The following is a 27,421-nucleotide window of genomic DNA, read 5'->3' as shown; positions in this document are numbered from 1 at the left end:
TTATATTCACCTGATACACAGCTTCATTCATCTCATGCATACACACTGTGGCAAAAATGATTAGAGCAAGCAGATAAAGGCCAGGTTTCAGGGCTGGGGAGACGGTTTCAGGGTTTAGTGGTTGAAAGTACCAGCTTGCCCTTCCAGAGGACTTGGGTGCAGTTCCCACAACCCACATGTTGCCTCACAGCCATCTATAACTTCGGTTTCAGAGAATCCGGTGCCCTTTTCTGGCCTCCAGGGACATCAGCGTGCACGTGGTATGCAACCATCCACGCCAACAAAACACACACATGTACTAAATAATCTCCAAAAAAAATTTTAAAAGAGAAAAAACAAAGATCAGGTTTTAACCAGATAAAGCAGGATCTTCTAACGAATGTGTTCTGTTTCTGAATGGTGCCAAACACAAGCAACAGAAATGCCAAGAGTTTTATTGGTGATTCTGTATTTGAGCTTTAAGTGCCATGCACACCATACAAAGTACAGCACTTACTGATTTCCTTGCAGAGCCAAATCTTCTATTCAGAGTTTTGTGTAACGTCTGGATGAAGCTCAGATACATAGCATATGAAGCCTGCAGATGTATATGCATATCTAGATACTAGATAAGGAATATAAAATATAGTATAATAACCTAAAATAGAAAGTGTGTATTTAGCCAGAGCTAGAAAATGATGATTTTAAACAAATAAACATTCTTTTGAGACTCAGTAAAGAAAACAAATATCTTTATTGGCTTAGCAACTGAAGTGGAGACATACTAATTTTCAGAACATCTTTCATTTTTATCTTACCAATAAATTTAAATTAACTGTCAAAGATTTACCAAAATCATATGAACCAAATAGCACTTAGGGCTGATTTTTTTTAACTTAAAAAAAAAGTTTATATGTATATGTGTTTGCTTACATATATGTATATGTAGCTTACATATATGTATATGTACCATATGAGTATCTGGTTCCCACACTGGGCATCAGAGGCCCTGGAGCTGGAGTCAGTCAGTTGTAAGCTGCTGTGTAGGTGCTGGGAACAGAACCCAGGTCCTCTAGAAGTACAGCCAGTGCCCTTAACCACTGAGCCATCTCTCCAGGCCCCATTTAGGGCTGATTTAATTGTTTTAACTTACACAGACACTCACTGATCTATAATACAATAAATGTAGGCGTGCATACAGAACACGTGTGTACACAGCCATTCATAAAAGCCCATAGGCTGGATTGCTTTCATTATACACAGCATTTTGTCCATTTTTCCTCTCTCTCTCTCTCTCTCTCTCTCTCTCTCTCTCTCTCTCTCTCTCTCTCTCGATAGGCTGGCCTCAAACTCAGAGTTTTTCCTGGGTCTGCCTCCCCAGTACTGGAATTAAAATCATTAAACTACCACACTCAGTGGTTAGACCTGCATTTCTAAATGCAATGTGACTTGGTAGAAATTTACTCAAAGACACTGAGATTATCCAAACATCACTTAGAAAGTCTTGTATAAAAACCCAGTGGAAGGGAGCTGGTGAGATGGCTCAGTGGTTGAGTGCCGACTGCTCTTCCAAAGGTCCTGAGTTCAAATCCCAGCAACCACATGGTGGCTCACAACCATCTGTAACAAAATCTGACGCCCTCTTCTGGAGTGTCTGAAGACAGCTACAGTGTACTTACATATAATTAATTAATTAATTTAAAAAAAACAGTGGAAATCAACAGGTCAACAAGTGGGAGTGTCTTACAGTTTATAAGTGGGTGTTGCCCCTGATTTGAGATTATAAGCAAGCAATGCCCTTTCAAAGGGAAATGTCTTTTGCTGTGAATTTTTCTTTTTGTTTTAATATTCATTTTGTTTTATGTGCGTTGGTGTGAGGGTGTCAGATCTCCTGGAACAGGAGTTACACACAGTTGTGAGCTGCCATGTAAGTGCTGGGGACCTAATTGGGGTGCTCTGGAAGAGCAGCCAGTTCTCTTAACCTCTGAGTCATCTCTCCATTACTGTCAACTATTAAATGGCTAACCAAAACAGCAGGTGGCCATACTTTAGAGATCTGTCTAGGCAGATGTAAACTGTGTTCAGTGTGACTCCTATTCTAATCAGATCCAGCTCTTCAAAGTGGAGGAAGAGTACTCTCCCATCCACCAAAGGGCCTGCCTGGGTGACCTGCAGGTCCTCCCTGTCCTATCAGGCCAGAGTCAGAGGGAAATCACACGGATGGGAGAGCCTGGTAGGTCAGGTGCACAAAGCAAACAAATTGTTTTCCCCCAAAACAATTTCTCCCGCCCTGAGTATCAGCCATGGGCTTGTACCTCACAAAGGCCCACTAACCAACGCTCTCCTGTCCCCCACTAACCAACGCTCTCCTGTCCCCCACTAACCAACGCTCTCCTGTCTCCCACTAAGCAAAGCTCTCCTTCTCCCACTAACCATCGCTCTCCTGTCTCCCCGTTTCTGGGATTGATGAGCCCTAGAATACAAGATGCGGTCATCCACAGTACAAGAGAGGAAAGGGGGGGAACGGGGAAAAAACACTTAGATGAAAGAAAACACCAAGGTTAAGACAGGCTGTGTAGATTAACCCGGTAACAAGAGGTATAGGCTACCAAATCCTGGTTCTGATGCCAGAAAAAAAAAAAAAAAGGAAGGTCCTCATCTGATGTCAGAAAGATTCCAGAAAGGTACTTGAGAGTCATCACTTCTCCCCTTGAAGCCTCAGATTTACAACTTAGATTTCCTGCAACCTACCTGGGGTGATTCTCACAACAAAGGTATCTCTCAGCCTCCTCACCATCAGAGGGTCTACTACATCATCTCAGTCAAGCATTCCTGCCTTACAGTGAGTACCAGAAACAACAGCAGAAAACAACACCCACCCCCTTTTCCCTCGCAAACATACACATACATACATACACATATACACACATACATACACACCCACTTACACCCACATACACACATATACACACACATAGACACAGACACACACATATACATACATATATAAACGCACATATACAAACATACACTCATACACACACACACACACACACACACACACACAGAGTCCTTCTTTAAATGGTTGGTAGCTTTATACTCACAAGAAGTTACCTTCCAGTAGGAACACAATCATGTCCCACCTTATTCCTCAAAGACAAGACTGGGTAAGGCAGGTAGAAATTCAGCTAGGTCACCTAGACTGTGTGCTGTAATCTCAGTAACAGAACAGTGATTCCAGGCAAGGCTATCCGGGGAGTGAGTGAAAATGGAGACATAGAAGGACTGGGACTTAAGATGCTTTTACCTTAAGAAACTGAAGGATTGGGGTACAGTGCAGCAGTAGAGAGCTTGCCTGTGACAGGCCTTGCATGTGGTCCCTAGAAGTGGGGTGGGGGTATAAACCTGAAACCAGAGGAGAAGCTAAAACACAGAAAGCATTGAAACATGGTAGCCCCGGTGGTAGCAAAAACAACAGAAGACTCTGTCATCCTGGAAGTGAAAAGAGGATGATTTTCAAGAAGAAAGTGATGCACGGCATGTCTGCCGTGTGCGGTGCAGACATCTGATTTAGCTGCAGAAAGATTATTCACAGCCTTGAGAAGAACAGCCTTGGGTGAGTAAACCACACGGACATGATGGGAAAGTATCAAGAGGAAAAAAGTAGAGCCAGGTATGGAGGGTTATGCCTAAAAAGTCCAATATTTGGGGGCTGAGAAAGGAAGATGGTGAGTTCAAGGGCAGCTGGGGCAGAGAGAGAGAGAGAGAGAGAGAGAGAGAGAGAGAGAGAGAGAGAGAGAGAGAGAGAGAGAGAGAGAGAGATAGCAGGAAGTGACAGGAGGGGAAGAGAGAAAAGAGAAAGAACAGGCTTTGCTCCCACAAATAGAACACAAAATTAATGGGAGCCCCTGGTGTGTCAAAAGAAGAAAGTTCTCCATCAGTTAATGTGTGGACAATGACTGGGGGCTGGGAGGGGGAGGAATCTAGGAAGGGACAATGGCTTCCCAGGAGAGTCAAGCTAAGGAAAGAATGAAGGCAGAGAGGGGCTCTCTAAGTTAGCGTAGAAGTTTCTATTAGGCACAAACATCTGGTGGCAGCATAAGAGCCCAGGTAAGTTGAAGTTGCTGTTGGTGCATCTGAAGCAGGTGTTCATGGAACATAGGAGCCGCAAGAACGAATCCAGTACTGAGTGCCCAGAGCCTAAGAGCACCCGAGTGCACAGCAGAGGATCAGGGAGCAGTGCTGTCTGAGGAGAGACCCAGGGAGTAGGGGAGTGAGGCCTCCCTAGGTTCTCATTCATCCTTCAGGGCCATAGACCATACTCTAAGGGAGAGACTTTTTGTTTTGGGGACCACAAAATATTCTCATTGACACTTAGTGGCCACCAAAGAGCCCTCAGAATGTGCTGCTGCAGCTGCTGCTTCACCCTTCCAACATGACACAGAGAGGCCAAGAACTCTAATGCTGGGCTTAGTGATGATATGGTATCAGGGGTAAGAGGATGCTCTTGATCTTAAGAAAATTTATCTTCAGTAGCCAACTCATCCAACCAAAAAGAAGCAGACACAAGGCTTACTAACTCCAGCAGAACACATTTGTTTGGTATGACATGTCCACAGAAGAAAGCCCACATGGTAAAAACATGGGCATGTCCCTACTTTGAGTGGTAGATGACCCTGCACATAAAGGGAGGAAGCCCGGGCCTTAGTTGGTCCAGAGGGCAAAGAGCACAAGACCACACCTGCTGAGCCAACATTCTCCCAGGTGTTTTCCTGAAGCATCTTCAAAATGGAAAGGAGGTCTTGTGACAGGCACATCCTCTGCCTGGTGGGAGCTGGGCAGAGAGCCACAGCTGGAGGAGCCTGGGGCCAGAGAGTAATAAAGGGAATTGACTCAAATGTCATGGTGGCCCAAGGTAGGAAGGTGGGTTACTGTGCACACATCCTGGTTTAGAGTGGAGCAGGTCCTTCTGACGGCTCCCCACAGGCTCCCACCTGACACAATCCATCATGGGCTCATGCTGCGGACCCACCTCCCACAGCAAAGGGCTGGGGAGATGAACTGCAACAGAGACTTTTGGGATCCTGAGTTCTCGGCAGAGAAGTGAGCAAGAAGACAGAGGCCGAGACTATGATTCAGCAGGATGCCAATGGAGGATGGAGCCTCCCCATCCCTTCCCACAATCCCAGCACAGCCCCATCCATTCCCATCCCTCAGACTTAAGGGAGGGAAACTCTGAAGAAGCAAAAGCCTCATGCAGGCACAAATTCAAGTGGCTCACGCCTTTAATCCCAGCACTTGGGAGGCAGAGGCAGGCAGATTTCTGAGTTCAAGGCTAGCCTGGTCTTCAGAGTGAGTTCCAGGACAACCAGGAAACCCTATCTTGAAAAACAAAACAAAACAAAACAAAACAAAACAAAACAAAACAAAAAGAATTTACAGCCTAGATTTAGTGGTAGATGGCAAGAATATATCAGTGCTTGATTAGAACTGTAAAGGTCACTCTAGCACTTCCTGACATGATAAACGGCACTGACCTTCTAGAACATTCCCTTTTGGCTCTCAAGAAGAACATTTCAAAATAGCCTGGAAGACATGAGGCCCCGCTCCTAGCTCAAGAGTTATTGACAGTTGATGGCTCCTAGGAAGGGAAGAGTGAGTTTTCTTTGAGGGTATGGTCCTTGGTAAGTCAACTAAATTCCAATGGGTGCCTCCATAATCCTTAGTTCATGAGCTGCACAAATTGCACTCAATGGGATATAAAATAGATTTAAAGGAGACATGAGGTTGGGAGGGGGTGGGGATGGGTACAGATCTTGGGTGGGTCTTGGAGGAGTTACGAGAAACAGTGTGTGTGGCTACAATAAATACACTGCTACTCAGTGGCTGCTGTGCTCGGGTCCCTACTATGCCAACCCCCTAGGGCCTAATCTCCAACTGGACAGACAAAGAACAAAAATGGTCCCTTTGTCCACCGCAAGAAGAAGAAAGAAACGAAGACAACGTTGAGGCATGTGTAAACAAGAGTTCTTACCTCACACAGATGCCGGGACACAGGACAGAACTGTGCCTAGTAGGTCTGGGCATGCAGAACACTGTCTCTTCTCATACCTAGAGATTGAAGTCAGGGCCCTGACCACATGGTTAGGAAAAGAGCATGGGGAGAAAGGAAGCCCGGGAAAGAATCGGGAAAGATCTTCTTGTTTTCAGAGGGTGGGCGCTGCCAACTGCTGCCCTTCTTGCCTTCTCCCTCTCCACACATCTCTCAGCCCCTGCCCAGGCAAGGAGCATGGGGGATTTCCAGAGTGTAGCACTTCCAAGGTCAGGCCCGCTTCAGAGGCCAGAGGGCCGGGGGCCTGGGCAGGCAGCCTGACCCGTGGGAATCCAGACAGCGGGAAGGGAAGCCATTATTTGCGGTAAATCGTGCTGGTAGCTGGGGTGTGTCAGGGGGGATGGGCGTGGGGTGTCAAAAGGAGAGGCTGAAGCAAACTCACATGGAAACAGAGACCCAATCACACAGGTTCATATGACAAAGTCAACCACGCCACTCAAAACTGAACCAGACCGTGAAAAATCTTGTCTAGAAAATGCACCTCCATAGACAATACCCCAAATCTGACATGCTGGAGCAGACACAGGCAAGACAGTCATTCAGACAGAAAGACGGGCTTACATACAAAACTATGTAGCCAGTCACACGGATCCAAATACTGTCCAACTCCATCCTTTAAGCACCTCTCCCCCAGTAAGCCTCTAGCCTTCTTCTGATCCCTCCTTCCTTTCTGCTGAGACCAGGTCTCACTATGTAGCCCTAGCTGACTTGGAACTAACTCTGTAGGCAGGTCAACCTCTAACTCAAAGAGATCTACCTGCCTCTACCTCCAGAGAACTGGAATTAATGGCATACCATCATGCTGGCCCTTCTCCCTCCTTTAAATCTGGCTTGTAACTTCTATCCTATTGCCTGTCCTTAATGGGATAGCCTTGGATTCATGTGTATATTTTGATCTCAACAACTTGATGGTCATGTCTTAAATATCCACAAAAGGAGGGTCTTGCCCAGTGGCAGAGCACTAGCCTCACATATGAAGGCTTTTGATTTGCTCTTGAGTTCTATAGGGAAAAATTCAGAACACCAGTGACCCCAATACTTGAGAATGTTCAGTAGTTAATGATGGCAAAGATAGGTGCATGCCAGAAACTGTTCTCAGGGCCAGACTCTCTTTTAAGATCTACCAAAGTCAGGTGTGAGTTCACGACCCTCTTTAGAATCCCACCTACCACATATCACCATGAAAAGCCTCAGTTTACCCAGGGTTCCATGCCTGCAGACTACTGACCCCCTACAGTCTGACACAGCAGGTACAAGGGAAGAACAAACTAGGCAGACATGCCTGATCCAGGTCACCCTTAGGGAACCATCAAAGTCCCACGTGCCCCAGAAGGGGGCCCTGGCACAGGCATGGTTCCTTTTATAGCTCTATGGCAAGCTTTAATGTTAGCTGCAATCCCACTACAAGCCCAGCCTTACAGCCATACTCCTAACCAAACTCCAGTCTCATTCCCAGAAAGAGAAGGGTGGTGTGGTAAATGCCAACAAGGTGCTTGAATGGCCAAATGAGCCTGTCACAGAAGGCTTTGGTGCTCCTTCTCCCTTGGACCTAGATGGCCACCCGCCCTACTTGGATAGCTCTAGAGAGACTTACAGCCTCACACAGGGAACCTAGAAAGCATCCCAGCAGACTCTCCCCATATCAGAGCAGAATTGCACATAACCATATATCCCTCCCTGAATTGTCTTAGAAGTTCAGAACCAACCTCCAACATACAACGTAAACTCCTTGGCTGATCCTAACCTCAAACCCAAATTCAGTGCCCAACTCCATTCTGTCTTTAAAAGACCAATCCAACATATACCAGCCTTTAACAGCAAGAATCACAACCCAGTTCAAAACCCCACACTAACAGCAGGATCCTTCCCTGTGCTGGCCATAACCTTCTATTCTAATCTGATCCCAGATCAACACCATTCTGGGCATCCATCTAATTCCAAACCCAACCCTGAACAGTTGCACACTGGGTAACATACACCTCTAAGCTGGGCATATGACTTTCACAGCTTCAGGGACTCAGTGGCTCTCGCTGGCACAGTCACCATCGGCTTTTGTCCATGAGGTACCTTATTCCTGGGATGGCTCACTCAGTGCTCTGCCGGGAACCCAGGAGCACCAAAGCACCCAGGCCTTTTGACCCTGGTGGAATATGCAGACCCATGGGTCCTGGCATACCCCAGAGCCTCTTCCAGGATTAGCTCAACCCTTGAGCTGAAATTCCCACCATACCCTCCCCTTGGCTCTTGTCTGCCAAACTCAGAGGGAGCATCTGCTGCCCTGGAGGCCCCGAGGAGCAGGCAGGAGCAGGCAGGCACAGAGCTGAAGAGAATGTGGCTATTCCAATACGGGGCTTTCCAGACTCTTGCGACACCTAAGATGTCTACCCCAGAATGGCCCCAGGTACCAGCCCCAGACAGGTAGTGGACCTGCTGGAAGTGAGGCTGAGAGAGGTAGCAATGCACACGGCTCCTCTCTCGCTCGCTCTAGGGACTTGGTCTGTCTCGTTGTTAGCGTTAGCATCAGTCACGCTCTCTGTAAGGAGTGGGGACTCCTTACACCCAGGTACCAGTGTAGAAACCCTCTGCTTCTGAGCCTCCATGGGCCTGTCAAACAGTAACCAGGCTTCCTGAGGAGTCAAGACTTTCACACTAAGGACTGGAATACTTAAGCAGACACTCAAATCTCAGACGGACACCCATTGGTCTCTGTGTCCTTTCTGCACTGTTTACATGACCCAGCCCTGGGTCTGGCTCAGGGACCCAAAGCAGTTCTAGGATGTAATCCCCTAGACCTCCGTGTTTGTGTTAGGGTTCAGGTGGGACTGTGGACTAGGATGAAGCTGGCAGTAAAGGCAGAAGACTAGGTGGGCGTGGGTCTCTGAAGTCCTGAGAACAGAAACAATATGGTCCTCATCTAACTTCCCGCCAGCCTTGCTTCTTCCCAGGCTATCTCAGTGTCTCTAGTCACAGAGCAGGTAGGGGCAGGTCCCATTCATCTTCTTTGTTTTCAAGACAGATGTTTCCTTCCCTAGCTTTTCCTACCACGTTTTCCAGCCCCATCAAACCTTCAGTTACCCACAAGGGCCTTCATTTGGACTCTAAGCCCAGAAGCAAGCAGGAAGACCACCTGACCCCTGACCCCACAACCCCAGGATGCATCATCTCTTTGAGGCTGTTCTATCTCTACAGGCTCACGTTCGGCAGGAGAGGTTCCTGGTCTGTGCTAGGAAGAGTTTTCAGGATCCAGGAATGTGGGCAATGATGGGACCTGAGGGGAAACCACAAATAAAGACAAGGCAGGATCTTAGGTGAGAGAAAAGCACCTAGATATTTTAGAAGTCAAATCCACACGGCCCCCTTTTCACTCTTTATCCCCCCTCCCCCACCTTTATTTCCTGTGCTAGGCTGGAAAGTAACCTTCCTCCAGAGAGGCAACTGGGACATCATTTCCTCTGGTCACCTTTGTTCCTTCCCACGAGCTTTTTGCCCATCTGGAGTGTGGGATGGGAGCAGAACCGGCCCAGGTGGCTCTTTCAGCGTCACCCGTCAAATGCTTGGAATTACCTGGACAACCTGGTAAAAATACAGATTACTTGGCTCTGTTCTGAGAGTCTATTTAAGTTGATCTGGGATAATGGCAGATGCGTTTATTTTTAACAAGCTTTCCAGGGTATTCTTAGTGCAGCCAGTTTGGGAAAGAGTAGAATTCAGGATGGCTGTCATCTACATACCTAGCTCTAAGCCCTGCTATCTTCCTTTTTTAGAAAACTCAGAGACAAGTTACTGCTTTAGGGTTCTCTAGGGGAGCCAAACAGATAGAACAGGTACATACTCAAAAGGATATTTATTAGCCTGGCTTATACAGTAGCATCCAGGCTACTCAACAATGATGATCTTCACACTGGAGAAGCTAAGAGCCTGGCAGCTGCTGTCCACAAGGCTGAATACCTTAGCATGCCAGTCTGGCAGTGATGGCCTACCAGAGTCCCTGAAAGCCACTGGTCTTAAGGTTGGAAGCCAGAAGTATCAGGGTTCTGACATCAGCAAGGAAAGGCAGTGGCAGCAACAGAGTAGATAAACTCACCAGCAAGACTCAAGGCAAGCAGGCAAAATGCAAAAGTATGTTGTCCCTCTGACCTTCTTATAGCTGGACAGTTACTGGAAGGAACTACCCACATCAAGTGGGTAGTCCTGTGTTTATGATGTGCTTACCCACTTCAAGTGGGTAGTCCTGGCTCTGTGATGTCTACCCACTGTAGCCAGGAAAACCCCAGGGCTGGAGAAATGGCTTGATGAGTGAAAACATTTGTCTTGAAAGCCTGATAGCCTGAGGTCAAGCCCAGAACCCATGAGAAAAAGGCAGGTGCAGCTGCATGCATCTGTAGACCCGGCATTCCCATAGTAAAAACGGAGGTAAAGACAAACCTTTGCCTCAGTGAGATGGAAGGCAAGAACTGTCACCCCAGAGTTGTCCTCCGACCTCCATAATTGAGCTATGGCACATGCAAGCTCAGATGCATGCATGCATACTCTCTCTCTCTCTCTCTCTCTCTCTCTCTCTCTCTCTCTCTCTCTCACACACACACACACACACACACACAGACAAACACACACACACACACACAGACTAGTTAATTTTAAAAGAAAACAAAAACCTTCCTAGATATTCTCAGAGGCTAACCTTATTCTAGATACCCCTCACAGGTGTGACCAGAGATTTATCTCCTAATTCCAGACCCACTCAGGTTGACAACTAAAACTAAACACCAGAGAGGCGATGGAGAGCTCTCCTAGAGGACGGGGATTCAATTCCCCGCCCCTGCTGAGGGTGACTTACGCTGCCTAGAACTGACTGCAGCTCTAGAACACCCACGTCACACAGATCCATACACACAACAAATAAAACACAGCTCCAACGTGGCTGTACACACCTTTAGTCCTAGCACTCAGGAGGCAGAGACAAGTGGATCTCTGTGAGTTTGAGGCCAGCCTGCCTGATCTACATAATGAGTTACAGACCAGGCCAACCTACATTGTGAGACTCTGTTTTAAAGGGAAGAGAAAGAGAGAAGAAAGAAAGAAAGAAAGAAAGAAAGAAAGAAAGAAAGAAAGAAAGAAAGAAAGAAAAGAAAGAAGGAAGGAAGGAAGGAAGGAAAGAAAGAAAGAAAGAAAGAAAGAAAGAAAGAAAGAAAGAAAGAAAGAAAGAAAAGAAAAGAAGGAAGGAAGGAAGGAAAGATAACAACCAGAGCTACTCACTACCTTCTGTGTCACCTCCACAGAGGAGAAAAATAGATGGAAATTTAAATTTTTCTAGTGCCAAGATCTAGTTAAAAAAAAAAAAACAACTAAGACATCTTGTGTTGTTTTATTTGAGACAATGTCTCACTGGCTGTCATAGAACTCCATTTGTAGACCAGGCCAGCCTCAAACTCACAGAGATCGAATTGCCTCTGCCACCCGAGCGCTGGGATTAAAGGTATATGTCCTCTGATTCAGGACATATTATCTCTTATTTTTCTCCAGCCATTTTCCAGGAAAACCACCTTCTTGCTAGCAAGGATGCTCCCTGCCCTGCATAGTGTCTCAGCCTGCTAGAAACCTCAGTTCCCCAGCCCTTGTGACCAGTTCTACCCTGTGAACCATCCCAACAGTACCCGTTTCCCCCACAGAAGGAACCCCAAATACCACCTTGTACAGCAAAGACAACACACTTAGAAAAATCTATTTGGGGAAGTCACAAGTAGATGATGGCACTGTCCTCAACAAGGGCCGTCAGCCAGGCATAGTGGCATACTCCTTTAACCTCAGCCCTCAGGAGACAGAGGATGGTTACATCTAAGTTTGAAGCTAAGAGTGTTATCAGCCTCTGAGAAGCATAAGAACTGATGTCCAAAGATCCCACACTAGATGGTCTGAGTTTCCAGTAGTCGTCAAGAAGCTACAAATACTCAAAATATAGCTCACTCAACAGAAAAACAACAAACAAACAAACACTGAGAGGAGAAACATTACTGAGAAAGCCCAGACATCCGGCACACTACCAAAATTTATGTTATTGTTACTTAACAACCTTCAGGTGGCTGAAGGGAACTCTGGGCAGAAAAGTAAAGGAAATCTGGGAACTGTACATCCGTGAGAAGAGGAGGTTTAGAAAGCAGTGTATGGAACTGCGGAGGACAGGCAGAAGCAGCATCTCACAGCCTTGATGCACTATTTAGGAGGCAGAGGCAGGACCATCCGAGCTCAAGGTCAGTCTGCACTACAGAAAGAGGCTGAGCCCAAATTCTGCAAGGAGATGCCAGGTATGACAAGCACCCAGGGGTGAGGATGGGACTCAGGTCTGTCTCAGCTGTCAGAACAGACTGTAAGGTTCTTAAGTGGACAAAAGAAGAGGAGCAAACAAACAAACAAAAAAAATCAGTACACAGAAGGAAATGATACAGATGAAAGCAGAAATAAATAAAAAATCAAAAGATGATAAAAATAAAAATCATTAGAAGGCAGAGGTTGGTGGATCTTGTGTGTAGATAGATAGATAGATAGATAGATAGATAGATAGATAGATAGATATCATATATAAAATAAGATAAAGGGTCATTGAATGTCACCCTGGATGCCCTGGACTAGGCTGGCTTTGAATATTATGTATATATATATATATATATATATATATATATATATATATATATAATGTCAAGGGAGACAGCTTAGTGGTTAAAAGCACTGGCTTCTCTTCCAGACAATCCAGCCTCAGTTATCGAAACCTACATGGTGGCTCACAACCATCTGTAACTGCAGTTCTGAGGGACCGGATGCCCTCTTCTGCCCCCAAGTGCATGCGCACACGTGCACAGAAGCTATATATATATATATGTGTGTGTGTGTGTGTGTGTGTGTATATATATACACACACACACACAGGGCTGTCCAGCCAGCAGCCTCCATTAGACAATCTGATCCAGCCAGCAGGCTCCATTAGACCGCCCAAGGCTCCATTAGACTGCCCGTTTTCTTTCTTTTTTGGGAGGGAAGGGGTGTTTTGAGACAGGGTTTCTGTGTAGCCTTGGCTGTTCTGGAACTCACTCTGTAGACCAGGCTGGCCTCGAACTGGAAAATCTACCTGCCTCTGCCTCCCAAGTGCTGGGATTAAAGGCGTGCGCCACCAAGCCCGGCTACTGCCTGATTTATTAAGTTGGTATATCACTGTGCTCTCTAAATAGATTCTCAAAATATTCCTCCAAACATTCCTCTTAGGAAAAGAGAGTTGTCCTTTTGTGATTGTGTGTGCTTTTGTGTACATGTCTGTGTAAGTCTGTATTGTGACTATATATTTATACATCTCTGGCATGAGATGTATAAATCCCTTGAATGAATACATTACATTTATGTACATATATACACTATATACATATATGTATAGTGAGTTTATATATATGTATATGCATATGCATATGTATATATTGTGAATGTGTACCTACATATGTATGGAACACATTAGGGTCCTTTGAAGGTGTCAACACTTGTATATTTGTGTGGGAGTTTCTCTCTCTCCCCTAACTCTCTCTCCTCGTTCAGGGTCTGGCTAACCTGAAGCTCACTGTGTAGTCCTGAGCAGTTCCTGATGATTCTAATTCTCCTGACTTAGCAGCTCCCTGTCTTATTCTCCTCAGCATGGAGATCACGGCCGTGATCCACCTCCCTGGGCTCTTCTTTTCTATGTTTAGTTACCACAACTCCAGTGAATGTGATAGCGTTCACTATAATTAATCCTTTACATGTGTATGTGCTGTGCCTTGATCATGTGTACCCCCACTTCTCTGTGAGGCTATCTTCCTAGCACCTGGTCCCTAAATAACCTTAATTTCCTCCCATTCTCCTTTCCCCACTCCTAGTGACCAGCACGACAAGGATTTTTTTTTTAAAGATTTATTTATTATGTATACAGCGTTCTGCCTGCACGGATGTATGTCTGAAGGCCAGAGAGGGCAGCAGATCTCATTATAGATGGTCATGAGCCACCAGATGGTTGCTGGGAATTGAACTCAGGACCTCTGGAAGAACAGCCAGTGCTCTTAACCTCTGAATCATCTCTCCAGCTCAAGAATTGTGTGTGTTTATTTTTTAGATACATGTCTCACTTTGTAGCCAGGCTTATCTGTAATCCATTATGTAACGGAGGGTAGCCTCAAAGTTACAATTCCCCTGCCTCAGCTCCTAAGTGCTGGTATTATAGATATGTGCCTACTTTGTACTTCTACACAGTTATGGTTTTCTTAGCTGAGTGGGAAAAACTGATGTTTGTGTTTCCGTTCCTGGCTTGTGTCTCTTGAGATAAATTCTGGGGATGCTCTTTTCAATTTGTTCTTTTGTGGAACTCAGCTTCACGGGACCTGCAGGGGACGTTCCATGCCTAGGAGAAGGAGGACACAGGCCTGGCCTAAGATCTCAACTTTGAGGCCCGCAGAGGGAGTCCAGTGAATGGGCTAAATGAGGTGTGACGCTCCTGGCCCGGGTAGCATTGGGCTCTGGTTGAACACAGATGTAATATTCCAGAAAGAACTGAGCAGGAAAGCAAGTGACTCAGCTTTCTGAAAGTCCCCGGCCCTGGGGAGGGGTCCATTTCACTTCCTGCGCTTCTCCAAATCTCATCATGTCCAGAGGGTCTTGCAGCAGGCCCAGGGGCAGCGCTTGGCTCCGCAGGCCCTGAATGGGTGGACGTTGTTAGAGTTCCAGGAGAGCTGGGACACCAGGATGGGGGAAGTCTTGAGCAACAGCACAGCCCCCTCCCCCCCCTTCCCAGTCTCCATCCCTCTGGAACCTGAAGTAGCTCATGGCCAGAGTTTGTCTCTTAATTTCTTCCTCTTTCAGCACTTGCTATCTACTCAGAGCCCCGAGGTACTTGATCTTGGACTGAACTCATTTGGAGAAATTCAGGAAACTGGGGCCCTTGGGAACGAAGCAGAAATGACCAGTGCGAGCTAGCAAGGTGTTGTTCTGGAGGACTAGAGAGAGGCAGGGGAGCTCATACGGAGGGAGCTTTGAAAGCGAGTGGGGCGCTGAGAAGTCTAGGGAGGTTGAACAGCAAGCACCAAGACTCAGAGACACAAAGGAATTGTAGTTATCCCAATGTGGTAAGTCGCGGGAGGGGCAGTAGAGAAAGAGAAAGGCTGCGGGACGTGGGGGCTGAGGGAGCTATTTCTGGTCACATTCCTGAGGGTGAAGCAAGGGGGTGGCTGATCCAACGCCATTGTGCAGCCCTGTATGCTAGGCTAAAAAGCTAGTGCCTGGACTTTTAAAGAGCAGTGGGTTCGGTGCTGCAAACTGCCCTGCAAAGGGCGGGGACGGGGGAGGGGGCGTCTGGACAGGGATGGAGGCAGGGATGCGCTCAGGACAGGGGCAGGAGAGGCTGCGCAGACCCCGGAGATAAGTTAAGAGCAAGAAATCCATGACTTCAGCCAACTGCCGAGGAAGAAACAGGTGGATGAACCGGGGGAAATAGAGATCCACTTCTGGCTTCCAGGTTGTGGAGCCAACTGCCCATTTGGGTTTTCTTCTTGCGCATTCTGACAGAAGTCTAATTCCAAAAGCAACTTCTAGATTCGCAACACTTCCCTCCTAGCTTGTCTCCTCCCCCAGCCACCCAGCTCTGAGAATGTCACCGCCCCTCTGCCATCCCTCCAGGGGCTCTGGACTGAAGCCTGCTGTCATCCTGGGTTTTTCTTTTCCTTTTATGCTTCATAGATAGCACCTCTCCGCTCGATCTGTTGCTGCGGTTCATACCTACGTCTAGAACCCCAACTCGTTTCCAACAGCTTCCTCCTAGGTTAGGACAGGATCATCTCCTTCCAGGCGGCGACTCTTGACTCTTGTTTCTATATTATCCATTTTCCAGGCCACCAAAAGGGTCTTTTAAAACTTTAAACGTGATCATGTTACTCATTGGCTAAAATCTTTCATAGTATTTCAAATCAATTCCCATTTCCTTTCTATACACGTTCCTCAGGCCTCCTAGGCCCCCCTCATTTTATAGGCTTCCCTCCTAGTCTCCTAGACCTCAGCCAGGCCAGTCCCCTCCCCCCTCCCTCTCCCCACTCCCCTCCCCCTCTCCCCTCTACCCTCTTCCCTCTTCCCTCTCCCCACTCCCTCTTCCCTCTCCCTGTCCCCTGTCCCTGTCCCCTGTCCCTGTCCCTGTCCCTCTCCCCTTTCCCCTGTCCCTGTCCCTCTACCCTGTCCTTCTCCCTCTCCCTCTCCCCTCTCCCCTCTCCCTTTTACCCTCTCCCCTTTCCCTTTACCCTCTCTCTTCTCCCTCTCCCTCTCCCTCCTGCCTTTTCCTTTAGGCAATAGCTTAAGTCTCCTCAAAGAGGGGTCCCATGAGGCATTTTATTCTAATGGTAATAGTGAAATTGGTCAGAAGGGCTGGAAGTGTCTGTACCAATTGCCACACAATAAAAGGTTAACAGAAGAGAATAGCAAACACCAACTGAACCCCAGGAGCAGCTAAGAACTATAGATAGCTTTTCTTTTTAAAGAGATAGGGCCTCAGTATGTAGCTCTGGCTGGCCTCGAACACACTATATAGATCAGTCTGTCCCTGAATTCTCAGATATCTGCCAGCCCCTTCCTCATTCGTGCTGGGATTAAAGGTGTGTGTCACCCCATCCCGCTGGACTGTAGCTTTTTGTATCGAGTTTTCCCTTCCATCTGTGCTTGCTGGCTCCCCTCCTCTTTCACCCTCCTTCCTTCCACTCTTGATTGTAGCTTATTATGGCGCCGCCGTTATTCCTCCCACCAAGAGTTGGATTTAGTTCTTTTCCCTGGAGTTCTGCTCTCGAAATCATGTGACACTTTTCCACTAAAACAATCATGGACAGAAGTGGCACATGTCACTTGCGATCAAAAACGTTTAAGAAAGTGTTCTCCCTTGCCGACATCCTCGCCTTCCTTGACTGATCATGGATGTGTGTTGAGATGGGTGGGACCGGGGATGGGGATGTGTGTGCCGAGATCAAAGCAGCTCGGATGTCACTCACGCTGCTGCATGGAGCACAGATGGACTAAGTGCTTACCTGGACCCAGAGCCACTCAGTGTTTGTGTGGGGGCAGAATTTTGTTTTGTTAAAGTGCTCGGGTTTTGGTGTCACTTGTAAGCACAGCGTAACTCAATCTATCCTGCCAATCTATCCTGCCAATCAGAGGCAGGTTGGTGGTTACAGAATAGAGAGATATGATCACAAGCAAGAGGAGGAAGAATGCCACCCTGAGATCTGGGAGTTAGATATTGTTATAGACCGAATCATGCCCACCTGAATTCATATAATGGAGTCTTATTCGCAGTGCAACCATATCTAAATATTATTTATTTATTTATTTATTTATTTACTTTATGTACATGAGCACACTGTAGCTGTCTTCAGACACACCAGAAGAGGGCATCAGATCCCATTACAGACGGTTGTGAGCCACCATGTGGTTGCTGGGAATTTGAACTCAGGATCTCTGGAAGAGCAGTCAGTGCTCTTAACCCCTGAGCCATCTCTCTAGCCCACAACCATATCTAACAACAGGATTTTAAGCACCTCCATTCAAGAGGTAAAGACAGAAGGATTAGTAGTTCAAGGCCATCCTCAGCTATATAGTGAGTTTGGGGTGATCCTGGGCAAATGAGACCCTGTCTCAAAGATAGAAAAGAGTTAAATGAACTCATAAAAATAGGAGCCATAATACAGTGGGAGCATGGCCCTGTAAGAAAGTATTCTCTCATACTTACCTGGCAGGGGAGATACCATGATCACGAAGGTGGTTTTCCCAGGCGAGGCTTATCCATTGCACTCCGGATGTGCTGACCCCTGCGATTTCCCCAAATGCGGGGAAACTCGACTGCATAATTTGTGGTAGTGGGGGACTGCGTTTGCACTCTCCCCTATAGGAAAAAAAAAGAAAGTATTCTCTCTCTTTCTTGCACACCCACCCCCCCCACACACGAAAAAGCCCCCCCCCCCCCAAAAGAGAGCCCTTACCAGAAACTGACCACATTGGTACCCAGATATTGGATTTTTAGAGTCTAGTATTGTGAAAAAATAAATTTCTAATGTTTAAGCTGCCTTGTCTATGGTGTGTGTGTGTGTGTGTGTGTGTGTGTTTTAATGATAACCTGAGCTTAACAGATGTGCTAGTTGCTAATGTTTTGAGTTGTCTGTCTTGGGGAAGGTGGTTTTGAGTTGTACAAGCAAAGGTGATAGATACTATGTTAACATTTTAAGTCAAGGATGGGGAAGATAGGGATGTGTCCATGTTGAGACATCACACTGTCTCACTGCTCAGACTTCACCTTTTGATGTTTGAGGAATGTCCTGCTTTGTTAACCTTGCTTACTGCACCCTAGAACCCCAAGACCACAGACTGGTTTCTCCAGTTCCTTCTGCAATGGAGTCACAGATACAGCACAGGCTTTGCTAATCAGACAGACTTCTCAAGGCCCAGGATTTGAAGCTAGACCCAGTGAAAAGGAGCAGGGTTAGCAGAGAATTGATTTTGGAGGTAGTAGAAGTGGTGACAGAAATAATGTCCATCTTACAGAGTAGTCGAAGCTGTTATTTCAGAGGTGACAGATGGTAGGCTGGCTATCTATACAAGTGGAGGATCTATCTATCTATCTATCTATCTATCTAATCTGTCATCTATCGCTGAGGATACGTTAAGTACGTGTGTACTACCTCTGAGCTATTGCCAACACACCAAACTAATGGAGTGACTTCCTATCTTGAAAAATATGCTTTCAGAACAACTTGAAGGGCAAACTTGAGTTTGGGCTCTTTGCATCTTGGACACTATCACACACTGGTTAAATTCTGCAGAAAGGTCATTTTGTGACTTATGATTCTTATTCAAGGCTAATGGTCCACATCTGGTGATGACTTTCTTTTCTTTTCCCTCCCTCCCTCCCTCCCTCCTTCCCTCCCTCCCTCCCTCCCCCCCCCTCTCTCTTTCTTTCTTTTTTGAGACAGGGTTTCTCTGTGTAGCCCTGGCTGTCCTGGAACTCACTCTGTAGACCAGGCTGGCCTCAAACTCAGAAATCCGCCCGCCTCTGCCTCCCAAGTGCTGGGATTAATCATGTCACAAGGACCTCACCTCAACACTCTAGCTTGGTTGTTTCTGCCTTCTCATCTGTCCATGAGGATTATGTTTCTACACAAGTTTCATAGGAAACCATACTCAAGCCATTGAGAGGAGAAGGGAAGGTCCAGTTCCCACCCAAGCCTTGTTCCTTTCCTCTTCCTACTCAAAAACTACCTTATTTTGTTAAAGGGCCTCATAATCCTGAGGGCAAACACTCCAGCTTCATGCTTAAGTACAAGCTCCATATTCCTTACATATAGCTACTTCTTGGCTACCCTCTGGACCTGATATATCATCAGTGACCTGGTCCATCTTAGGAAGAACAGAAGAAGAGGCTCACGCGGATAGTCCTGGAAGCTCCTCCCAGTGGGCAGAGAATCCACTGGATTTTAGTTCTTTGACTGTAGATCAAGAATAAGACAAATGGGAAGTGAGTTCACCCCAGGGACTCTATCTTTTGTCTAAAACTATGACTGGAGAATGGTCAAGGCACCATGCTGTCTCAGAGAACGATCCATGTTTGTCCTAGTTGGATTGCATGGCTGGAGAGTGGTCCTCCTGCGGTCCCTCATCTTGCTGGTTTCTGCATCTTCCCAGGGCCTTCCCATCACCACTTCTGTCAGTGAGCATCAGCGACCTGCATGTAAGAGTCCTAATGATACATTTGTTTGCTTTCTAAAAGCAGGGGGCTCTCCATGAGGCCTTGAGACCATATCCATCTAGCGTATTAAATGGGTTGCCAGTAATCAGAAGAGAGCTTGGCATGAATAAGTATGGTGGGTTGCAGCCAGTGGCAAAGCAGTACTTTAATGAGAAGAGAAGAGGTTTGGTGGGGCCCTCTATGATGACAGCTTTGAGACTCCCAGAGGCCCTACTTAACATGGAGAGTCACGAGCTCTGACCCACAGCACTGCCACACTAGGAGGTGTCATATATATAGTTGCTAAAGTGCTGACCCTGGAGTGGAACAGAGTTTCTGGCCTTCCATATCCGGCTTGTGTGTTACTGAGGGAAGTGGTGGCCTGGTGACAATGACGAGAACTTGACATTAATGGTGGTGCTGTCACAGATGAAGATACAACAGGAGCTGGGACTTCTTGTCAAGGGTGGGTGTTCTTACATCACTGAGTTCTTTACAGTGTTGGGATCCTGACAAGAGAGGCTGACTTTCTTTTGGGGAGGATACTTGAAATGATTGCCTGATGGGCATGAGATTATAGTGACAGGGATGTTGATGGAAACGGGCTCAGACTTCCAGATATGGAGAGTCTGAGATCCAAAACACTGGGGGGTGGGAGGTGGGGGTGGGGGGGAGGGGAGGGGTGTCTAACTGACCTAGAACTCTAACATCACTGCATCTGGTCTTAAGGTTTCCCACCTATACCAGGTTGGGGGCCAGGATGGCTCGTTTTCTTCCCACTGGAGCCAAAGGAAAAGAGTCCAAGGTCCTAGGCACAGCAACAGGGTACGGTCTCCCTGGTCCTCAGAGGTAGTTCCTGCATCCTGCCCTCTGCCTGCCTGCTTGAAACCCTTCAGGAAGTAGAAATGGTTCTTGCAAGTGTATCATTCACAAGATGTTACCAATCCACTGACCTTCAGACCTGGTCCTGGCAGGCTAGCAAGTAGGCACGCTCAGTCCCCTGTCCCACCAGTGGACTGCCGCCCCTTTCTAGAAACAACACACACTGAACCCCTAGTCCCCTGGATCCCCAATCCTGCTCTTCCATTTTCCTCTCCCTTTAGCCTCACCAGGTCCTGCCCTTGGGAATAAGGAGAGGGCGAGCACTGCATTCTAGCCCCGCATTCCATTGTGCTGACATTGGGACAGCTGAACCCTGAGCAGATTCCCTCACTGAAGCTCTGGAGAATCTCACTGCCCTTCGGCTGGAGAGTGTCAAGAGGCTGGCTGCTCTCCAGGGGCCATTTCTATTTCTGAGTTCAAGCACTGCCTGTGTCTCCCAAACTCACTTCTTCCTGTTTCCCCCACTTCAGGTCTTCCTAGCAAAGCCAAGTCTTTCCACCCTAACTAGACATCAATCACAGCCCTCTGGCCCTCAGTTCAAGTACTACTGAACAGGCCCGCTTGGGCTTCAGTCTCGGTCTGCTGCTTCCTGCTTGTGAGAGGTCACACCCCTTTTCTGTTCCACAGTTTCCGTGTATATGTACAATGGCAGGAATGATACCTACCTTATGAGTTATTTGAGGGCACAATGATATAACATAGATGAAGGCCTGAACTGCTACATGCTCACCATGTGAAAGTAATGGTTATACCTTCAGATTGGTCCCGTCCTGCTGTTCTGGTTTTTTTTTTTTTTTTTTTTTTTTTTTTTTGGTCTCCAGGATGGGCCAATACAGAAAGGCGGTATGTGTTGTAGCACTCTGGAGCCACACTGCCCCGCTGGAACCCTAGCTCTGACATTTCCTAGCTGTCTAGCTTGGGCAGCTTACATCCCTTCTGTGCCTCATGTTTCCCACCTACGGCGTGAGATCGGTCATAGTGCTTACATCAGTTCCCAGGACCTAGAAAGCTCCCATAGAGAATTAGCTATCACTACAGAGCCGCCTTCATCCACATAGACCAAGCCTGGGAAAGAGAGCATCTAGGAAGGTTGGTGTCTCAAGAAATGCCTGGTTTTGAAGGAAACTCCCCAGTTGGAAAACTTGCCTTTTTTTTTATGAGACCATTTCCAAGATTTTTCTGCTGATTCTGAATTTCCCAGAGGGTAGAAGGGGGTGGCATGGGGTGGGGGCTTGCCGAGAAGTTGAAATCGGATTATCAAAACCTTCTGGAGTTGACTCTAGGCAAGCACTCGATTCCACAACAGAGGCAGCTCCGACTGCCTTGGGAACTGGGTGTGTGCTCTATGTTCTGTGTGCTGTGTGTTCTCTCTGTCTGTCTGTGTGCCTGTGTGTGAGTGTGTGTGTGTGTGTGTGTGTGTGTGCACATGCAATGGGAAGGTACTATTCTCAATTTGTTTGTTTTCCTTAATTACATGTTGGGGCTTATTCTGTGCCAGCCATGCAAAGTGATGCTGGCAGTGGAGATGGATAAAGCCCAGTCTCTTCCCCCTGGGGATTCTCAGCTGATGTTAATGGCAAGAAACTTTGAAAGGCTGGAGCTCCCTGAGCAGGGAAAGCAGGGAGATGATAGCTTCAGGGGCTATGAGTCTTTAGGGCAGTAGGTATCAACCCATGTCATGCCCTGTGTAGTAGGTGCCGTGTGCCCAGGGAGGAAGGGTCCATGTAGAGTGTACAACAAGCCACCTAGCCTGTCTGAGGAGTTAGGAGTCCATGCTACCTGCCAGAGAACTAGCATCTTTGCCGTTGTCAGAGATGTAAGGAAGCAGAACTTGGGATAAACGGAGATGTAATCCTCATTGGTGAGCTCTAGAGAGGCAGGAGACAGATGGGCTACTGTGCTGAGGGGCTGGGCAGGAGGAGGCACGTCCCCCACCCCACCCTGCTGCTAGAGAGATGAGAGAGCAAGACCCAGTGCTAAGGTGGTGGGGGTGTCATTACAGCTTGGGTGTAGGTAACAGAAGAAGCTAAGGCAGAAGCTAGTAGCTAAAGGAGTGGGAGGGTGGTTCTGTGCCTCTTTCTAACGGGGTGTCCACTCCCTACATTTCTGATTTCCTAGGCTTTCTTAGTCAAGCAGGAGACCACATTGTGTGTGCCATTGGCTCCTAGATTTTCTTTCTTCCTTAGCATTAGCCTCCCCTTAGTTTCCAGAGGATGGCCTCTGGGGAGCTAAGAAGCAGGAGCATTTCTGGATATGTTGGATGTTGGGGGAGCCTGTACAAGGCTGGAGGCTTAACCTGAGATCTGAAGATCCAGGAGTTATGTCTTTGGAAGGACTCAAAAGTCACCCCTTTCCTGCAATCAGACACCTGGCATGGAAATCCTGGGCTGGAGAATGTTGAAGAAACCTGCCCAGAGTCACTCAGTGATGGGGGAGACTGGGTGGTGACACAGGTCCAGACACTAGGACTTGCCATGGGGATAATAATGTCCCAGGGCCTCTGTCCTGGTAGCACCTTGGGCAGGGCCCCCATGGTTGCCTCTTCTATTCTTTATATTTCTCTGGGGCTGCAGGCACCAGAGGGAGGATTTGTGTCTGCTTCGAAAGCAAGCTGGCTTCTTCTTGGTTCCCCTGAGACCTGAGCAAGATCTGAGGCAACGTCTCCCTCCCCATACGTCTTAATCTCTTGTCTGTGGGAGACAGAGTTGTCCACGACTGGGTGACTTTACAGAGGGATTAATGGATTGGTACAGGGAAGCGGGTATGGGTGGTATATGAATGGAGGTCAGCCGGGTAAGTGCATGTGTGGATGCTTGAATGGGTGGGTAATTTCCCACAAGTGGTGGAAACAATTTTCACTCCATAGCAACTGTTCTTGGAAACTATCCCCATCTGTCCCATCCTTTGTGATTCTGAGACTTGAGATACTTGAGGTTTTGAACACCTGTCTGTGGGAGAAGAGGAAGAGGCCACCAGGCTTCCCGTCGCTCTAGGATCTCTTCCCCTCCTCTTCACCCCATTGTGACTCCCTCCTGCCACCTTTCCTATTGACACTTGAGCTCTCAGACATCTGGATGTCTGAACACCTGTCTGGGACAGCAAAGATGGGGAGGCCTGAGACTTGGAGCGGGAAGGGGGAGCACAATTCCCCTACAACTTCCTTTTAAAGGCTTGCCCAGACAGGTCTGGCTTGGTTATTGGCTGGTGTATATCAGATATAATGATGGCTTCTCTCCCCAGACAAGGGAAAGAGAATCTGACCTTCTATCTGACCTTAGCAACTCAGACTTGCCTCTCCCACCGGACAGGTCCTTGGAGGTCACACCCAGGAAGCTTCCTAAGCACAGAGCATTACTGTGAGCTGTTCCAAGAGCCAAAGGCCTTGTCCTCCAGACCCAGGAGACTCATTCCCTAAGACTCAGTGTTGCCTGTAGTCCCAGAGCCTGTGTGTACTGAAGGCATTTCCATGATGAGTCGTGCAAGGCTCCCTCGCTGTTCTTTCTTCCACCCTGTGGGCCCGTCTTCCTTCCCTGATCCCTGGCTCCTAGTCAGTATCTTATTAGGTCTGGCACTAGGATTGTTCTGATGGGGCTGCTCAGACTGTCTGAGATGAAAACCTGGTCTAGAATGGATTTAGAATGGACGGAATAGAAGATGGCGCTATCCCCACAGCTGCTGATCCCCTTCTCACGTATCTGTTCATTCTCTAAGCAAATCTTTATTGATTCCCTATCTTGTGCCAGGTGATCTGCTGGAAACCAACACAGATATGACCCTTGTCCAGGGAGAAGGACAAACTAACAAAAATAGGTTACTGTAATGAGTGCTATGTGTGTGTGTGTGTGTGCGTGTTTGTGTGTTTGCTGTAGGTGGGTGGTATGTAGGAGGAGAGGTGCAGAGCCTTGGGAATCTGGGAGGAAGCAAAACTACCTAACCCAGTCTGAGTCAGGGATGATTTCCTGGAGGAGGAAACATCCAGACCCAGAAAGGAAGCAAATAGGGCAGAGGAGAGAGAAGAGTGTTAGAGGGAGCAACTTGGGGATGAGGGTGGGGTGGAGTGGGAGCGTGGGGGGGATCGAGAACTTCTCCTAGAGAGTGGAGCTTCTTCCTACCCTCTAATCCTCACTGAAGTTCCCCTACTCCTTGTCCCTGAGACACCTGGATGCTTAAGCGCCTGTCTAGGTGGCAAAGATGGAAAAGTCTGAGGCTTCTTGTGAACTTTGCAAACTGATGCAAGCTTTGTGTGGCTGGATAGAGCGTGAGGAGCACATAGAGACCTGGGCCAGGTCCTTCACTGTGGGGCTGGTTCCGGGAGCATCAGGGTGTCAGGTGGAGGCTGGGGAACAGATTGCTCAGAGCTCAGGGTGGAAATATATCCTGCCATTCCACGCCCTCCTTTCCTATTCCTGTCCTCCTGGGGGGAGAGAGAACAGACAGCCGACAGACAGATCCACGGTACCAAGCGGCTTTATTGGAAGCACAGCAGTCTAGCTACGGAGATACGGTGTTCTAGCCACACAAACTCTCTTGTCCACACTCACATCGACTCTCTAGGCACAGACTTGGCTGGGTTAGGTCTGGGACAGAGCATCAGGGGGCCTGGTCCTCTCTTCTGGTCCTTGTTTCCTGGGCCAGAGTGATTCACATCTCTTTACTCAAGACACAGGGCTCCTTCTGGTGCTGTTGCCTTTGTTCTAAGGGGAGGGAGGAGAGGCAGGGTCATGAGCTGAAATCTCGGGGGTTTGGGAGGGTGGAGGCAGGACTGAGGAGGGTCAGGCTTGCCTTGGCAGAAGACTTCTTCAGTCTTCGGATGATGCGTTCCACCCAGGGCTGGTCTGGGGGTGCACAGAGCTGATAGCCCCTTAGTGTGGTAAACCTGTAGCCAGAGGTTGGAGAGAATAAAAGTCCTGGAACCCAGTTTCCTAGAAGGCTCTAGAGTAAGGAGCGGAGGCTTGGAGACTATTTGTAGGGACCTGTTTCATGGGCTTCCATGAAAACTGGGCTCGGCCATGAGTTCAGGGTTAAAGCCATGGTGGCATCAGCAAGGGCTCATGGGGGGGATGGGGCCAGATATTCTTTCCAGGAGCAACTCACACAACAGCAGGCACCCTGCAGCCATCTTCAATAAGAAGGTAGCGGAAGGCTTTCACGATGTTCCCAGGGATGGGGCGCTGGGTCACAGACAGGCAGCAGTCTTCCGCATCATTAGCACCCCCCAGAGTTGGGGCTGAGATAGGAGAAAGAAGAGGAGAAGACACTGAGACCATGAGGAAGGGAGGCCACAGTCCCTAAGTGGCTTTGATAGCATCTCTGTGTGTGTGATTGCTGGACCTGATATTCAGCCTTGAGTGCCACTGTGGCTCAGTCGGCTGCTGAACATATTATAGTCTTCTAAGCCATTTAGTAAATAACCATTTTTCTACGTACCCCAAATGCTGCTCTGGTCATACACCCTTTCCCAGGTTTTCTCAGCTTTTACAATGTTTTAGCAAATGGAGAGTGGACAGGAGAATGCTGGGACAGGGAAGGCTTGCCTCGGCTGAAACTCCTTCAGGCTTCTGAATGTCTACAGCAGATGGCTGCCGTACCCGGAGTCCCAGCTACCAGGAGGGAAGCTGAGATGTAAGATCACATGAGCCCAGGAGATGGAGGCTAGCCTGGGCCACATGGACAGATGCTTTCTCAAAAGCCAAACTAAACCAAACTAAACCAAACCAAACCAAGCCAAACCAAACCAAACCAAAGCCCTTAAAATGCAACCCCCAAAAGGGGAACAAGTTATTAAGCATGGCTTCAGTGTTTCTTGTTCTCTCAGACGGAAGCAAATACACAGCAAAGCTCTCACCCCCACAACCCCATGGTGCAATTGAAACCAGGGTTTCACGTAGGCAAGGCAAACACTCCACCCACTTAATTATAGCCTTAGGTCTCTCAAGGAAGATACACTGTTCCTTCCTTCTGCTGCCTGGAAGCTGAGGTATCAGGACATGGAGCCCACAGCTATAAGCCCCAGGATATGACAGAGCTGAGCCACATTGGAATCCTGGATACAGGCACATTCATATTGACAGGCACACACAGAAGGCATAAGGAGCCCTTGGATCCACTGACACTGAACTCGGAGGGTCTTCATGACCATTGTAACAGTCTAAGACCTACACATTGTCCACAGGTCACTGTGGCCCCTACCGTAGTCATCTCCCAAGCCTTACCTGGGAGGGTCCAGAGAACCAGCAGGCTGAAGGCCAGGAGTGGGGTCACACGGGGGGCCATGGCAGATGATCCGAAGCAGGCTACAGAGAGTGAATGAGCCTGAGAGACTGTGTGCGCAAGATTCTGAGAGGCCAAGGCTCCGACGGGTTCACAGGGGAGTGACGAGAATCGCTCAGATGTCCTCCTGTGGCCGTGAAGGGGTTCAGGAGCCAAGTGCAAGTGAGCTTGTGTGTGCCTGAGTGAGCCCGCTTGAGCCTCCTGAGGCTGCCACCAGCTCCAATTTATGCCTTGAGCTTTCACTTTCTGTCCCAAAGTTCCCCCTCGATGGCCTGTTCTGGGTCTTCCCCTTTACCCTCCTCTGCCCCCCTTTTTTTCTGGCAAAACATGACCTTGCCTTCCTCCCCCCCCCCAAGGTCTTCACCCTCTGCTTTCTTTGGCTTTAGCTCTGAGAACTGCAAAAGTCTGGGAAAGAAAATCTG

General features: G+C 48.0%; 1 protein-coding gene, 2 long non-coding RNA genes and 1 other non-coding gene across 4 annotated transcripts in view; 2 read left to right on the top strand and 2 right to left on the bottom strand.

Annotated features, from left to right (window-relative positions):
• LOC147004374 (uncharacterized) overlaps positions 1–27,421 on the top strand; it is a 158,992-nt gene that overhangs the window by 22,063 nt on the left and 109,508 nt on the right. The window lies entirely within an intron of this gene.
• On the bottom strand, positions 4,727–6,378 carry LOC147004379 (uncharacterized). Its single transcript, XR_015047252.1, has 3 exons — positions 6,014–6,378; positions 5,517–5,620; positions 4,727–4,841 (listed from the first exon to the last, which is right to left on the bottom strand). It is a non-coding gene; the product is annotated as an uncharacterized LOC147004379 (long non-coding RNA).
• On the top strand, positions 17,851–18,014 carry LOC147004378 (U1 spliceosomal RNA). Its single transcript, XR_015047478.1, has one exon. It is a non-coding gene; the product is annotated as a U1 spliceosomal RNA (small nuclear RNA).
• LOC147004377 (C-C motif chemokine 19) lies at positions 25,181–27,229 on the bottom strand. The gene is made up of 4 exons (XM_085838476.1): positions 26,942–27,229; positions 25,824–25,956; positions 25,512–25,605; positions 25,181–25,423 (listed from the first exon to the last, which is right to left on the bottom strand). The coding sequence occupies exons 1-4, from the start codon at positions 27,000–27,002 to the stop codon at positions 25,385–25,387; spliced, it is 327 nt and encodes a 108-aa protein (XP_085694602.1). The 5' UTR covers positions 27,003–27,229; the 3' UTR covers positions 25,181–25,384.

The sequence above is a fragment of the Mus caroli genome, unplaced genomic scaffold (genome assembly GCF_978045245.1).
Source record: "Mus caroli unplaced genomic scaffold, Mus_caroli_1 scaffold_6, whole genome shotgun sequence".
In the NCBI taxonomy this organism is placed as follows: domain Eukaryota; kingdom Metazoa; phylum Chordata; class Mammalia; order Rodentia; family Muridae; genus Mus; species Mus caroli.
The sequence above is the reverse complement of the archived record's forward strand: the minus strand, read 5'-3'. Positions and strand labels throughout refer to the sequence as shown.